At 43.6% G+C, this 15,178-nt stretch overlaps 2 protein-coding genes across 23 annotated transcripts in view; one reads left to right on the forward strand and one right to left on the reverse strand.

Moving 5' to 3' along the window:
* Window positions 1-3,413, reverse strand: part of ZNF346 (zinc finger protein 346) — a 29,141-nt gene extending 25,728 nt beyond the window's left edge. For 8 of the 21 annotated variants that reach the window (XR_011425447.1, XR_011425445.1, XR_011425446.1 and 5 more), the window contains exon 1: window positions 3,142-3,373. Coding sequence is in view for 14 of the 21 variants with exons in the window: in XM_070233860.1 (XP_070089961.1) it covers window positions 3,142-3,316 (175 nt within the window). In the remaining 7 variants the exon portion in view is untranslated. Of the gene's footprint in view, window positions 1-2,242; window positions 2,319-3,141 lie in introns of all 21 variants that reach the window. The other 13 variants (XR_011425448.1, XR_011425449.1, XM_070233866.1 and 10 more) reach the window with 4 other exon arrangements.
* UIMC1 (ubiquitin interaction motif containing 1) overlaps window positions 2,432-15,178 on the forward strand; it is a 141,821-nt gene continuing 129,074 nt past the window's right edge. The window contains exon 1 of one of the 2 annotated variants that reach the window (XM_070233842.1): window positions 2,432-2,604. The gene's annotated coding sequence lies outside the window, so the exon portion shown is untranslated. The remainder of the gene's footprint in view (window positions 2,605-15,178) is intronic. The other variant, XM_070233841.1, reaches the window with a different exon arrangement.

The raw sequence follows: 15,178 nt of genomic DNA on the forward strand, positions 1-15,178 counted from the left end.
CTGTCAATCTTCAAAAAAAAAAAAGAAAGAAAGAACACCAGAAATGGTAAATATGTAGGTTAATATACAAGAAGCTATAAGTATTTTTTTTCTAATTTTTTCTCAACTTCTTTAAAAGACATAATATTGTATAAAGCAATAATTATGACACTGTATAATTAGGCTTATAACACATATAGATGTAATCTATAAGACAATAATAGCACAAAGCAGGGGGAGGAAAGGAGCGATATCAGAGGAATGTTTTTATATTTTACAAGATTTAAGTTAGTATTAATTTGAAGTAGACTGTGATGAGGAAGATGTATCTTGTAGTTCCTAGAGTACCACCAAGAAAATAACTTAAAAAAAAAAGTCAACGGAGGAACTAAAATAGTACGCTAAAAAATACTGAAAACAAAAAACGCCAGTAAAGAGGAGGAAGAGAAGAACAGAACAGAAAGGAGATAAATAGCAAAATGGGAAATGCAAATCTAGCCAGATCAGTAATTAGATTAAGTGCAAATAGTTTAAAGAGCCACTCAAAAGTCAGAGAGTGTAAAAAGATAAAAAAGCAAGGGGCCAGCCCTGTGGCTGAGCAGTTAAGTTCGCATGCTCCACTTTGGCCGCCCAGGGTTTTGCAGGTTCAGATCCTGGGCGCAGACATGGCACCGCTCATCGGGCCACGCTGAGGCAGTGTCCCACACGCCACAACTAGAAGAACCCACAGCTGAAAATATACAACTATGTACTGGGGGATTTTGGGGAGAAAAAGGAAGAAAAATCAAAAATAAAATCTTAAGAAAAAAAAAAAGCAAGGTCCATACAATGGAATTCTATTTAGCAATAAAAATGAATAACGTACTAATACATACTACAAATTGGCTGAACTTCAAAAACATGCTGAGTCAGAGAAGTCAAATGCAAGAGACTACACATTGAATGATTCTGTTCATATGAAAATGTCCAGAAAAGGTAAATTTATTTATTTATTTATTGAGGAAAATAAGCCCTGACCTAACATCTACTGCCAATCCACACCTGGGATCGGAACTGGTGAACCCTGGGCCATTAAAGCAGAATGTGCAAACCTAACCACTGCACCACTGGGTCAGCCCCAGAAAAGGTAAATTTATAGAGATAGAAAAGAGATCAGTGGTTGCGTAGGGGAGAAGGTGGGAGTGGGGATTTAATGTAAAAGAGCACAAACTAGAGTGATGGAAATGCTCTAAAATTGGATTGTAGCTACACAACTCTATGCTTTTTTTTTTTTTGAGGAAGACTGTCACTGAGCTAACATCTGTGCCAATCTTCCTCTATTTTATGTGGGATGCTGCCACAGCGTGGCTTGACCAGTGGTGCTAGGTCTGTGCCCAGGATCTGAACCTGAGAACCCTGGGCTGCCGAAGCAGAGCACGCCAACCTAACCACTACACCACTGCACCAGCCCCACACAATTCTGTACTTTTACTAAAAATCGTTGAATTGTACAGTTACAGTGGGTGAATTTTATGGTATGTAAATTACAACTCAATGAAAGTGCTTAGATAAAAACAAAACAAGGTGAGTAGAACTTGGGTGTTGAGGTATCTGCCTAGACCTTATCTAAATATTGGAGAAGTGGGGAGACTAGGGAAATGAAATGGGTGGCAAGTCACACTGTACATTCACACACACACAAACAGTTCACTTTTATGAGCACAGCTGCTGTGTTCTCTGCTTCAAGGTCCAGGGCATGCCTTCCCTGTCCCCTGAGGACAAAGGTCACTTCCTCTTTGTGCACTCCCAACTCTTAGACACTCCTCTTCAGCACCCCCACTACATCATACTGACACGTCTCAGTGCCTGCTTCCTGGATTAGACTACAAGCCCCTCCAGGGCAAGGACAGCATCCCCCTCATCTCCAGGGCCCAGCCAGTCCCGGGAAGACAGCAGGCATCAGTGGATGTTTGTTAAATTAACGAAAGGAAAATTGTGAGGGGGGAGGTGACTTTGTACCAAACAAGTCTGAAAGTATGAGGGTGACAGAGGGCCCATGTTAATTTAGGAATCAGACTAGACTAGTTTTTAAACTGGAGAAGTTTACACCAAGGTCTAGGTCTGTGAACCACCCAAAATTTAAACATATCTTCCTTGGATGTGGTTAAAAATTCAATTTTATCCCAGGGCAATGACTTCACAAGCAACATATTAAGCTTTTCAAGATGAGTCTGTTCAGCAAACAAACCAACCATTAGAGAAATCTGCCTTCCCTGCAGGTTACCTGACAGGAAGAGTGCTGAAGGCCAGACAGTTCGAGCTCTTCTGGGTTAGAGTTAAGCACCCGGCTCTGCTAAGGACTGTGAAGGGGGTCACACAAGCAGGTCAGGCCGGCTCTTTCCATCCTCGTCTTTCCATCTCCATCTTACCCAGTGCCAGGTCAAATGCAGAGCAAGCTGGGAAGCGTCAGCCCGCAAGGGTCCCGCCCCCTGGGGGTAACCTTGTGTATCCTGTTCCCCACAACTTCGGGTGAAGCACGGGATTCAAAGCAGCTGGAGCCAAGGTACACCCCGGCCAGTGTCTCAGGCTCCTGCCCCCATCTCAGAAAAGGGACCCAGCTACTAGAGACCAGACACCTAGAAACAGGTAAACCAAGGCTCAGTCACCAAGGCCAGGAGGAACATGGGATAAACAGATGGCCTTCTAGAGCATTCGGATGTGTGGGGCGTGAGAAGGGAGGCAAGACACTAGGGGTGGGGGGGACCTGGAGACTGGGGCGATGGAGAAATGGTGAGGGGGCTCCGAGTCTGGCGGTGAGGAATCTGTGGGTCTCCGAGAAGGCATGGATAGGGGTAACCGTCCTCGAGTTTCCGAAGAGCTGCCCTCCGGCGGGTGAGCAAGGCGGGCTGAGCGTGAGAAGGCCCTGGGCCTCTGTGCGAGGGGGCCTGAATCCCGGGGCACGCGTCCTCGATGTCAGGGGACCCGGCCCTGGGCGCCCCGGCCCTGACCCGGCGCACGAGGCAGGGAGTCCCGGGGCGCGTCACGCGTGGGGGCGGGCCGGGCGCCAGGGGGTGTGACCCGAAGCCCGGGGGCTGGTCCGCGTTCCCGCCGGCGCTTCCGCCACTCCCGGCGACACAGGCAGGCGGGCGCCAGGCTTCCTATCTCTGAGTCCCCCGGACTCACCTTCCTCCCTCCCCACTGGTTGGGCCCCGGACACTGCTTCCCACAGGCGGCGCGCCTTCTCACGGTCGAAGCGCAGCCCGTCCGGTTCCCGGCCCTCCCGCTCCTCCGAGCTGTTGTATAGCCGGGCCCCTCCGCTGTCCGCGGCCTCCGCGGCGCCCAACGCGGGGTACTCCATCTTCCCCGCAAGTCCTAACCGGCCGATAGCCACGCTTGAGCCTTAGTCTCGCGAGATGTGACTGGGCGAAGGCCTTAGCCCGGCCAACAAATCTCGCGAGGTTTTGGGGCCGCAGACCGCGTTGCGGCGCCGGCTCTGCCGCTTCGCTTACCACGCCGCTGTGGGGGACCTCGCTGCGTGTGACGTGCGTCCACAGCCGACTCTTCCCTCCAGGACCAGCTCGTGCGGTCCTTGGCTCAGGGTTTTCAGTTTGGTGGAGGAGAGTATAAGAAAGAAGCCAACAGATAGTAATCAGTACTAAGGAGAAGATAAAACAGGAATACACATTATATGAAGGATGTGCAAGGACTGTTAGGATGGTCAGAGAAAGCCTCTGAAGGAATGACATTTGACCTGAGACCTGATTGATGAGAAGGGGATGACTCTGCAAAGAGCTGGGGAAGAATGTTCCAGGCACAGGAAACAGCAGGTGTAAAGACCCTGAGGCAGGAGTGAGCTTGCTGTGTTGGAGGAACAGAAAAAAGAACAGTATGGCTGGAGCCCGGTAAACATGGGGGAAAGTGGTATCAGAGAAGGCCAAAGAGAGAGAGAGAGAGACAGAGATTTTTCTTGCCTGAGATCATACGGCTCATCAGTGGGATTTACTCATTTGTACTACAAATATTGACCACCAGCTCTGTGTCAGGCCTCATGCCAGGCTCTGGAGCTTCCAATGCAATAGATGACTAATGTTTATGCAATGCTTTACAGTTTATGAAGCACCTGTAACATACATTATAACATTTAATCCCCAGGGTAGTTCTCCTATGAGGGATTCTTTCGTATTCAACAATAAAGAAACAGACGAGGAGGGGCCGGCCCTGTGGCCGAGTGGTTAAGTTCACATGCTCTGCTTCGGTGGCCCGGGGTTTCACGGGTTCGGATCCCGGGCGCGGACATGGCACCACTCAGTGGGTCATGTTGAGGTGGCGTCCCACATAGCACAACCTGAGGCACTCACAACTAGAATATACAACTATGTACTGGGGGGCTTTGGGGAGAAGAAAAAAAAAAGATTGGTAACAGATGTTAGCGCAGTTTCCAATCTTTAAAAAAAAAAACAGACGGGGAGAGGTAAAGGTATTATCAGGGTCACACAGCTGATTAGTGGCAGAGCCCATGCTTGAACACTGGTCCTCAGACTGCAAATCCATGTCTTTTTGCAGATACCAGATGATCATCCTAAAAGCCAATGACTATACATATTTATCTCAAAGAAGATTTCTAGTTACCCATTTTTGTGTAGCACGAGTTATTCAGCTAAAAATCTGAAGGGATAGAGGGCATTTTTGTTAAAATCCCAGAACTCACAAGGATATTTTTTAACACAATGGAGCAAATCTTGGGAGTGGAGTATGTACTGAAGATGTTGTGCGTATTGTTGGAAAGCAGTCTCCCTCCCCCTACTCTCAATCCAATTAGATGCTCAAAATAATTTTCATTTATTCTCCAAAGAATGCAGTACTGTTTGTCCCCTGTGCCACTGAGGCAGAGTCCTGAGCTACAGCGCTGAATGTCTGAACAGCCCTCATTGTCACTAGTTTTCTGCTTTGTCTTCATGTAAGTGCTTCCAATAATAGCCCAGGCTTGGACTCCTTGCTGAGACCTGACAGTATAGGTGATGCCTTGTATTTGTGGGACTGGCTTTTTATTTCTTCCCTGTGGAAAATGCGAACCAGTTCCCAACATATTCTACTGTGTATTGTTGCTATGGGAGAAGCACAATCCCAGGGAAATGGATTTGCCAAGGAACAGGAATTTGCCACAGTTCAGCAAACATTTCAGTTGAATAAACATTGACTGTGTGTGCCCTCAAACCCATGCTACAGAGCTTAGTAAAATATGGTTCCTGCCCTCAGGGAGATTAAACTCTAGAGATGAAAGTATCTACTGTATACATGATATCAGACAGTATGTTACCCACTATTATAGAAGTGACAACTGTTTTGGTTGTACCCAGGATTTAATTTATAGAGGTGACTGAGTGATGACACAGGAGTTCAATGCCTTTGAAAGTTTCATTATGCACAGTTCCCAAGAGAGAGGGGCACGCCACACCATGCAGGGTTGTGTGGGAAAGTACCAGGGTTGGTCAGGAGGCAGAAGGAGTGAGGAGAGAGCATGACCCAGAGACTTTATTGTGTTTTCTGCAGGAAGTAATGGGTGAGGTAAAGTAAGCAGTTTAAGATTGGCTGGTTTGAATAATTTCAGTGGAGCTCTGGGCTATAGAAGTGGTCCCCAGCTGTCTGGTACCTGGCCCTGGGTTCATGTAGGGGAGAGGGAATATTGGCTTGGTGGATGAGTTAGATAAAGGAGGTGGTTGGGGTTTCTAGTTTTGGATTGGTTGGTTTGCATATGAAAGGTATGTTTGAAGGTAAATTGTTTGCTGTCTGTAGGAATTAGCTAACCCTGAGAGGGGCAGTTGCATCCTAGTCTACGAGGTCCCAAGATGTCAAAGCATCATAAAATACAGAAAATAAAAAATGTGATTAGTACAACAACCAAGGCAAGTGTGGATGGGGTGGGACAACAAAGTCACAGTTGAGGGAATCATAATGGTATTTGTGTTACCCCGTATGAGGCTTTCTACTTCTTGGCTCTGCAAATACATCTCTAATTGTTAGAAGCGGCCATATATTAGGTTTTACTAACAGGGTGTGAACAAGTGCTGTTTAACTCAGAACCTGAGATTGATCCAAAACAGCAGGGGTGCTCCTGAGGAAAACTGTGGAAAAGCCACACTCTGGGGGTCACATCTTTGCTGCAATCCTTCTCAGACTGGGTCATTTTATAGTGTCTTCAGGGCTGTAGGGAAGCAGTGTCTTTGGGGACGCCAGGTTTCAATTCAGTGACTTTCCCAGGACAGATTGAGGGTATAGGGGAGTTTACTGATCACAGAGTGGGATTTCCAGAGGATTTTGAGGAGGGGGGGAAGGGGGAAGATTAGACTAGATTCAAGTAGAACTTCCCAACTTTTTCCATATTACTGCCGCTTAGAAAATGAGCGTATCCGTATGACAAATTAGAGCAAACAGGTAAGGCTGGTGCTTCTCATCTCCCCAGTGGTGGTCTTCCTGGGCCACCCCTGGGGCTGGATGGGTGGATGTTCAGAGCCATACGAGGTGCAATGGCTTGCCAAGCTGTCTTAGATCCTGATGATGTCTGAGGCAGGCATGATGGGGATTAACTCCAATAATCTCTGAGAAATAAGCAGGCCCTCAGTTAAAGCTGTGAGGTACTCACCTTGACATCAGCTGCTCCATTCTGCACTCATGACCTATGTGACCTTAGGTAAATTATTTAACAATTTGTGAGTCTGTTTCTTCATCTGTAAAATGAGAAAATGGTACCCACTTCAAATGGTAGTTGTGAAGATGAACTTAATCTCCATAAAATACGTAGCACATTGCCTGGCACATAGTAAACTGTAGTTATTAACCAGTTTGTTCTGAAAGCTATATTTTTCTGATAATTTAATAAATTGTTGTTAGATTCCAGTCTCTATCTTGGTGGAGACTGTCTCAGCTAAATCTCATTTTTTCTCCACAATTTCTAGAACCAATCTCTTTTTTTTTTTTTTCTGCTTTATCTCCCCAGATGCCCCCTGGTACATAGTTGTATATCTTAGTTGCAGGTCCTGCTGGTTGTGGCATGTGGGATGCCACCTCAATGTGGCCTGATGAGTGGTGCCATGTCTGCGCCCAGGATCCGAACCAGCGAAACCCTGGGCTGCCGCAGTGGAGCGTGTGAACTTAACTACTTGGCCATGGGGCTGGCCCCTAGAACCAATTTCAGTTAATAGTCTGTGCATTTGATTATGGATCAGAGCAATTTAGTCTAGTTTAATGTATCCAGGGAAATCTAGAGTGGCCTAAGATGATCCAACGAAACTTTGTCATCTCTACTGAAGGATTGCTAAGGAACAGTACGGATCTTGAACTGGCATAGTAGTCCGAGTCACATCAAATCAATAGGCTTTATTTAGGGGCTACTACATTATGTACCAGTAGTATTCAGGCTGCTATAACAAAATACCATTGGCTGAACTGCTTGAACAACAATTTATTTCTCACAGTTCTGGAGGCTGGGAAGTCCAAGATCAAGGTGCTGGCAAATGTGATGTCTGGTGAAAGCCTGCTTCCTGGTTCATAGACAGTCATCTTCTCCCCCTTTCCTCATATGATGAAGGAGGTCTCTGGGGTCTCTTTTATAAGGGCAGTAATCTCCTTCTTGAGGGCTCTACCCTTGTGGCCTACTTACCTCCCAAAGGCCCTACCTCCTAATACCAAAACATTGGGGGTTAGGGTTTAACGTATGAATTTGGGGGGGACACAAACATTCAGTCTGTTGCAGCCAGGCACTGTACTACACTGCTCCCTTAACTACAGTGCTTCAGTGGCTCCCCAATGCTTGCAGGACAAAGTTAGAATGTCCTCCTGTGGTGTAAGAGACCCTTTGTAGTTTGACTCCTTCCCTGTCCACCCGCTTCTTTTGACACTCTCCCAAGCACCTTGTGCTCCAGTTGTATGAATGGGCTTCGGCACTATGGTTTGTTTCCTGACTGGGGCATCATTTCACACCTCTTTACCCTTGCCTATACCTTTCCCACTGTTTTGAGTGCCCTTCTACCGTCTTGTCTTGCTCATTTGACACACTTCTCCAAGTTTCAGCCACAGTATTGTCTACTATGCAGAAAAGAGTTAATATGGCAGGCCTGACACTGCTATCCTTTGAAAGGGCTGCTTTCAAGCTTGGCCTTTGGCTGGCATCTGCGAATTTGGATTTCAGGAGATTTCCTAAATTCTCTAACATGTAAGGGGGGCTCACTGAGCCAAAATCGTGCAAACAATATGGTTTATGCTAAATACCTGCTTTCCTTTTGGGAGTCTGAAACTTTGGTACATGAGTGCCTACATGACTGACCCCTGCGAAAGACCCTGGATTTCTAGGTTCAGGCAAGCTTCTCTGGTAGACCACACTTCACAAGTGTTGTCATAATTCCATGTAGGAGAACTTAAGTGTGTCCTTTGTAACTCCACTGGGAAGGGACTCTTGGAAGCTTGTGCCTGGTTTCCTTTGGACTTTGCCCCATGCGCCCTTTCCCTTTGCTGATTTTGCTCTGTATCCTTTGGCTGTAATATATCATGGCTGTTGAGTGCACTATATGCTGAGTCCTGTGAGTCCGTCTAGAGAATCACCAAACCTTGGGGTGATCTTGGGGACCCCTGACACACCTACTAGATAAAATTCTACTTAATTCCTTCTTCTAGGAAGAGGGAACAACTCATTTCTCCATGCTCCTATGCCTGTCTATTTCCTTTTTCCTTATTTAAAAAATATTTTAGGGGCCGGCCTGGTGGCGCAGCAGTTAAGTTCACACATTCCACTTCGGTGGCCCGGGGTTCGCTGGTTCGGATCCCGGGTGCGGACATGGTACTGCTTGGCAAGCCAAGCTGTGGTGGGTGTCCCACATATAAAGTAGAGGAAGATGGGCATGGATGTTAGCTCAGGGCCAGTCTTCCTCAGTGAAAAGAGGAGGATTGGCAGCAGTTAGCTCAGGGCTAATCTTCCCCCCCCAAAAAATTTTTTTTAATTACCATATTCAATACATGTGGACTATTACATATAAATTATAAAGAAGAATAATATAATGAATACCTGTGAACTCATCATCCAAACTAAGCTAGAACGTTACCAATCACCCCACCTCTTCCTAACCATTATTCTGAATTTTGTGTTTATAATTTCCTTGCTTTAAAAAATTATATATATGCTTTAACAATATAGTGTTTAATTTTGCTTGCATTTGAGCTTCATAAACATGGCATCGTACTGTTTGTATTTTTTCTGTGGCTTCCCTTTTCACTTGACATTAAGTTTCTAATATCCATGTTATTTTAAGTCACTACAGTTCATTGATGTTCACTGTGAGATAATATTCTATTGTGTGAATATACCATAATTTATTTATCTTTTCTACTGTTGATGGACATTTGAGATGTTTCCAGTTTTTTCTATTTTGAATAGGGCTACCATTAACATTCCTATGCTTATCTCCTGGTACACTTGGGAAGAAGTTTCTGTAGTATACACATAGGAATTGAATTGCCGGGTGATAGAGTATGTGTGTTATACTTTACAAGCTAATGCCAAATTGCTTTCCAAAGTGGTTGTATCAATTTATATGCTCACCAGCAAAGTATAAAAATTCCCATTGAGGGGCCAGCCCCGTGGCCTAGTGGTTAAGTTCAGTGTGCTCTGCTTTGTGGCCCGGTTCAGTTCCGAGGTGCAGACCTATACCACTTGTCGGCAGCCATGCTATGGCAGCGACCCACATACAAAATAGAGAAAGATTGGCACGGATATTAGCTCAGGGCGAATCCTCCTCCACAAAACAAAACAAAGCAAAAGTCCCCGTTGAGTTTCATTTTCTCCAGCACTTGGTACTGTCAGATTTCTTTATCTTTTGTCAATCCAGTGGGCATAAATGGTATTAGATGTATGTTAGACCTTTTCATTCTATCCTTTATCTCTCTCTCCTTTTTAAATTCATCAAACATTTATTAAGCATCCTCCATGAACTAGATATTTTGTTAGGTACTAGGGAATTTAATGTCTCCTTTTTTTCCCCTGTTTTATTGAAGTATAACTTACATAGAGTAAAGTGTACAAATACAAATCTTGAATGAATTTTTTGTGTGTGTGCGTGAGGAAGATTGGCCCTGAGCTAATATCTGTTGCCAATCTTCCTCTTTTTGCTTGAGGAAGATTGTCACTGAGCTAACATCTGTGCCAATCTTCCTCTATTTTGTATGTGGGACACCACCACAGCATGGCTTGATGAGCAGTGTGTGGGTTTGCACCCAGGACCCAAACCTGTGAACCCTGGGCTGCTGTAGTGGAGTGCATGAACTTAACCACTATGCCACTGGACTGGCCTGCCTTGAATGAATTTTTAATTTTAATTTTTAATTTTTCCTTTTTCTTCCAAAGCTCCCTGGTACATAGTTGTGTATTTTTAGTTGTGGGTCCTTCTAGTTGTGGCATGTGGGATGTCACCTCAGCATGGCCTGATGAGCGGTGTCGTGTCCGTGCCCAGGATTCGAGCTGGTGAAACCCTGGGCCACCGAAGCAGAGTGTGTGAACTTAACCACTCAGCCACGGGGCCAGCCCCTTGAATGAATTTTTATATATAAATATACCTGTATAGAGCATTTCCAGAGTCCCAGAATGCTTACTGTGCCTCTTCTCACCCGAAAGAAATCATTATCCTGAACTCTATAGCTATAGATTAATTTTGCCTGATCTTGAACTTTGTGTAAATCAGTTGGCTAATTTCCAAATCTTTGGGGCTTTTCTAGATTTCTTTTTGTTGTTAATTTCTAATTTAATCCATTGTGATCAAAGAACATACTCTGTAAAACTTTACTCTTTTGAAATCTCTTGAGATTTGTTTTATGGCCCAATATGTGGTCTATTTGGTGAAAGCTCCATTTGTGTTTGAAAAGAATGTGTATTTTGCACTTGTTGGATATAGTGTTGTATAAATATTCAATTATGTCAATGTGGTTGATAGTGTATTCAGATCTTCTATATCCTTACTGATTTTTACGTAGTTCTGTCAATTACTGAGGGAGGAGTATGTTCAAATCTCCAACTATGATTGTGGATTTGTCTACTTCTCTCTCTCATTTTTTTTAGTGAAGAAGATTGGCACTGAACTAACATCTGTGCCAATCTTCCTGTATTTTGTATATGGGATGCCCCCACAGCATGGTTTGATGAGCAGTGTGTAGGTCCATGCCCGGGATCCAAACCTGTGAACCCTGGGCTGCTGATGTGGAGCACGCAAACTTAACCACTCCACCATTGGGCTGGCCCCCCTACTTTTCTTTTTGGTTCTGTTATTTTCTTGTTTCATGTATTTCATTTCTAAATATATACATAATAGGAAAATCATATTTTTTAGTTAGATAGATACTTTTATCAGTGTGAAATACCCCTCCTTATCCCTAATAATACTTATTATCTTAAAGTCTTTGTCTGATATTAATTTAGCTAAACCAGCTCTCTTCCGTTTGTATTTGCATGGTATATATTTTTCCTTCCTCTTCTTTTGTGTTATTTTTACCTCAATAACCTTATATTTAAAGTGTGTCTTTAGGGGCCAGCCCTGTGGCTGAGTGGTTAAGTTCTCGCGCTCCACTGTAGTAGCCCAGGGTTTTGCTGGCTTGAATCCTGGGCACAGACATGGCACCGCTCGTCAGGCTATGCTGAGGTGGCATCCCATATGCCACAACTAGAAGGACCCACAACTAAGAATATACAACTATGTACCAGGGGGCTTTGGGGAGAAAAAGGAAAAAAAATAAAATCTTTAAAGTGTGTCTTTAATAGCATGTATATTTAGTAATTAAATAGCATAGAGTTGGAATTTTAAAATCCAGTCTGACAGTCTTTTTCTTTTATTTAGAGTGTTTAGTCCATTTCCGTTTAATTTAATTACTTATATAGTATGTTTATTTCTACAATCTGCTCTTCGTTTTCTAGTTGTTCCATCTGTTCTTTGTTCCTTTATTCTTTCTTTTTATCTTCTTGTGAACAATTGGTTTTATTTTTTTGAGGAATATTAGCCCTGAGCTAACATTTGCCACAAATCCTCCTCTTTTTGCTGAGGAAGATTAGCCCTGAGCTAACATCCATATTCATCTTCCTCTACTTTATATGTGGGACACCTGCCACAGCACGGCTTGACAAGTGGTGTGTAGGCCTACACCTGGGATCTGAGCCAGTGAACCCCAGGCTGCCGAAGCGGAACATGTGAACTTAAACACTGTGCTACCGGGCCGGCCCTTGAACAATTATTTTTTATGATTCTATTTTTATCTTTTATTTTTAAACTATTATTTTATTATTATTATTATTTGAGGAACATTAGCCCTGATCTAACTACTGCCAATCCTCCTCTTTTTGCTGAGGAAGACTGGCCCTGAGCTAACATCCATGCCCATCTTCCTCCACTTTATATGTGGGACACCTACCACAGCGTGGCTGTTTTTTTGCCAAGCGGTGCCATGTCTGCACCCGGGATCTGAACCGGTGAACCCCAGGCCACCGAGAAGCGGAACATGTGAACATGTGAACCTCTTCGTTTTCTAGTTGTTCCATCTGTTCTTTGTTCCTTTATTCTTTCTTTTTATCTTCTTGTGAACAATTGGTTTTATTTTTTTGAGGAATATTAGCCCTGAGCTAACATTTGCACCACCGGGCTGGCCTCCTAAAGCTTTGATTTTCTTCTTCTTCAACATTGTCTTGGCAATTATATTCTGTATAAATTTAGAATCAACTTGACAATAACCTTAGTCAAGGACTTGTGTATTATTTGTATTTTATTCTTACCATTTGGCATAGTGCCTGACAGAGTCAGCTCAATAAATATTTATTGAGTAAGTGAATAAAGGAACTAAAATGTAATCACTGAAATATAAGCTCTAGGAAGCTACGGGAATTTTGACTCTATTTCCTTGATGTGTCCCAAGTGTCTAAAACAATACCTGGCCCAAATAGGCGCTCAATAAATACTAGTTGGATAAGTCAAGATGAATAGACACTGGTTTTTGCCTCCAGGCTCCTACTTATCTTTCAGCTTTAAGTTTAAATATAATTCCTCAAGGAAGCCTTCCCTAATAGCTTCTGGCAAAGTTCTCTGGTTATATTCCATAGTTTCCCATACTTCACCTTCATAGCATTCAACAGGCTTGTAATTATTTATTTTTTATTCCCCACTAGCCTGATAGGGCCTGGATCTGTCTTGTTTACTATATACTTAGTACCTTGTATTAGGGCACATAATTTTCCCTCAATTATTAATGATTGACTCATGGAAGAAGCAACCAAATATCTTAGGATGGAGAATCAGAGAAGTTCTGTAAGAGGAGGAGATGTTGATTCTGAGCTTTGGAGGATGATTAAGAATTCTCTATATGGAGAAGGAGAGAAAGTTAATTGTAGACAATGGGAAAACTGTGTGTAACAGATGGTAAGGTGTCAGGATGTGTAACAATAGGGAATGGCAGCTGGAGCCTAGTATGAGGAGTGGTAGGAGCTCACCCTGCAAAGTTAGACTGAGCATGCTTTAAGAGAGCTGTGCTTATTCTGTGGGCAGTGGCGAGCTATTAAAGATTTTTATGCAGAAAAATAATAGGATCGATTAGTCTTTTAAAAAATGACTCTAGTGGTAATGCATAAACTATTGCAGTAATCCAGGTGTGACATGATAGGGGCCTGAGCCAAGGCAGAGACAAAGGAGAGTGTAAATCCCAGTGTCTTTCTGAAGTCAGTAAGGCTCCGTGAGCCACTGAATGTGCCAGGGTGCGGAGATGGTGTTCCAGAAGGCTTTTAGCAAAGCTGAAACTCTGTGCCTATTAGAGAATGAGTCCTCATTCCCTCCTTCCCCCGCCCCTGGCAACCACCATTATACTTTCTGTTTCTGTGATTTCCACTACTTTAAGTACCTCATAAAGGTGGAATCATACAGCATTTGTCTTTTTGTGAGTGGCTTATTTCACTTAGCATAATGTCCTCAAGGTTCATCCAGTTTGAAGCATGTATCAAAAATTCCTTCCTTTTTAAGCCTCAATAATATTCCATTGTGTGTATATACCATATTTTGCTTATCCATTCATCTTTCAGTGGACACTGGGATTGCTTCCATGTTTTAGCTAATGTGAATAATGCTGCTATGGACATGTGCCTACCTCTTTGAGACTTTGCTTTCAGTTCTTTTGAGCGTATATCAAGAGATGGAATTGCTGGGTCATATGGTAATTCTTTTTTTTTTTTTTTTTCTGTTGAGGAAGATTGTCCCTGAGCTAACATCCACACCAATTTTCCTCTATTTTTTTTGTATGTGGGCTACTGCCACAGTGTGGCTTGATGAGTGGTGTGTAGGTCCATGCCCAGGATCCAAACCTGCAAATCCCGGGCCGCTGAAGTGGAGCACACAAACTTAACCACTATACCACCAGGCTGGCTCCAGTAATTCTATTTTTAATTTTTTGAGGACCCACCATACTGTTTTCCATAGTGGCTGTACCATTTTACATTCCCACCAACAGCGCACAAAGGTTCCAATTTCTCCACATCCTCATCAACACTTGCTATTTTCTGTTTTTTCGATAGTAGCCATCCTAATGGGTGTGAGGTCGTATCTCATTGCAGTTTTGATTTGCATTTCCCTAGGGATTAGTGATGTTGAGCATCTTTTCATATGCTTATTGGCCATTCATATATCTTCCTTGGGGAAATGTCTATTCAAGTCTATATTTGAATAGAGTTGATTGTTTTCTTGTTGTTGAGTTTTGAGAGTTCTGTATATATTCTGGATATTAATCCCTTGTCAGATATATGATTTGCAAATATTTCCTCCTATTGCCTATTGTGTGGGCTGCCTTTTTACTCTGTACATAGAGTCTTTTTTTTTTTTTTTAGGAAGATTAGCCCTGAGCTAACTACTGCCAATCCTCCTCTTTTTGCTGAGGAAGGCTGGCCCTGAGCTAACATCCATGCCCATCTTCCTCTACTTTATACATGGGATGGCTACCACAGCATGGCTTTTGCCAAGCGGTGCCATGTCCGCACCTGGTATCTGAACTGGCAAACCCAGGGCTGCCGAGAAGCGGAACATGCAAACTTAACTGCCGCGCCACCGGGCCGGCCCCAACGTAGGGTCTTTTGATGTACAAAATTTAAAAATTTTCATGAACTCCAATTTGTCTACTTTTTCTTTTGTTACCTGTGCCTTTGGTGTCATATCCAATTATG

The sequence above is a fragment of the Equus caballus genome, chromosome 14, assembly GCF_041296265.1.
Source record: "Equus caballus isolate H_3958 breed thoroughbred chromosome 14, TB-T2T, whole genome shotgun sequence".
In the NCBI taxonomy this organism is placed as follows: Eukaryota; Metazoa; Chordata; class Mammalia; order Perissodactyla; family Equidae; genus Equus; species Equus caballus.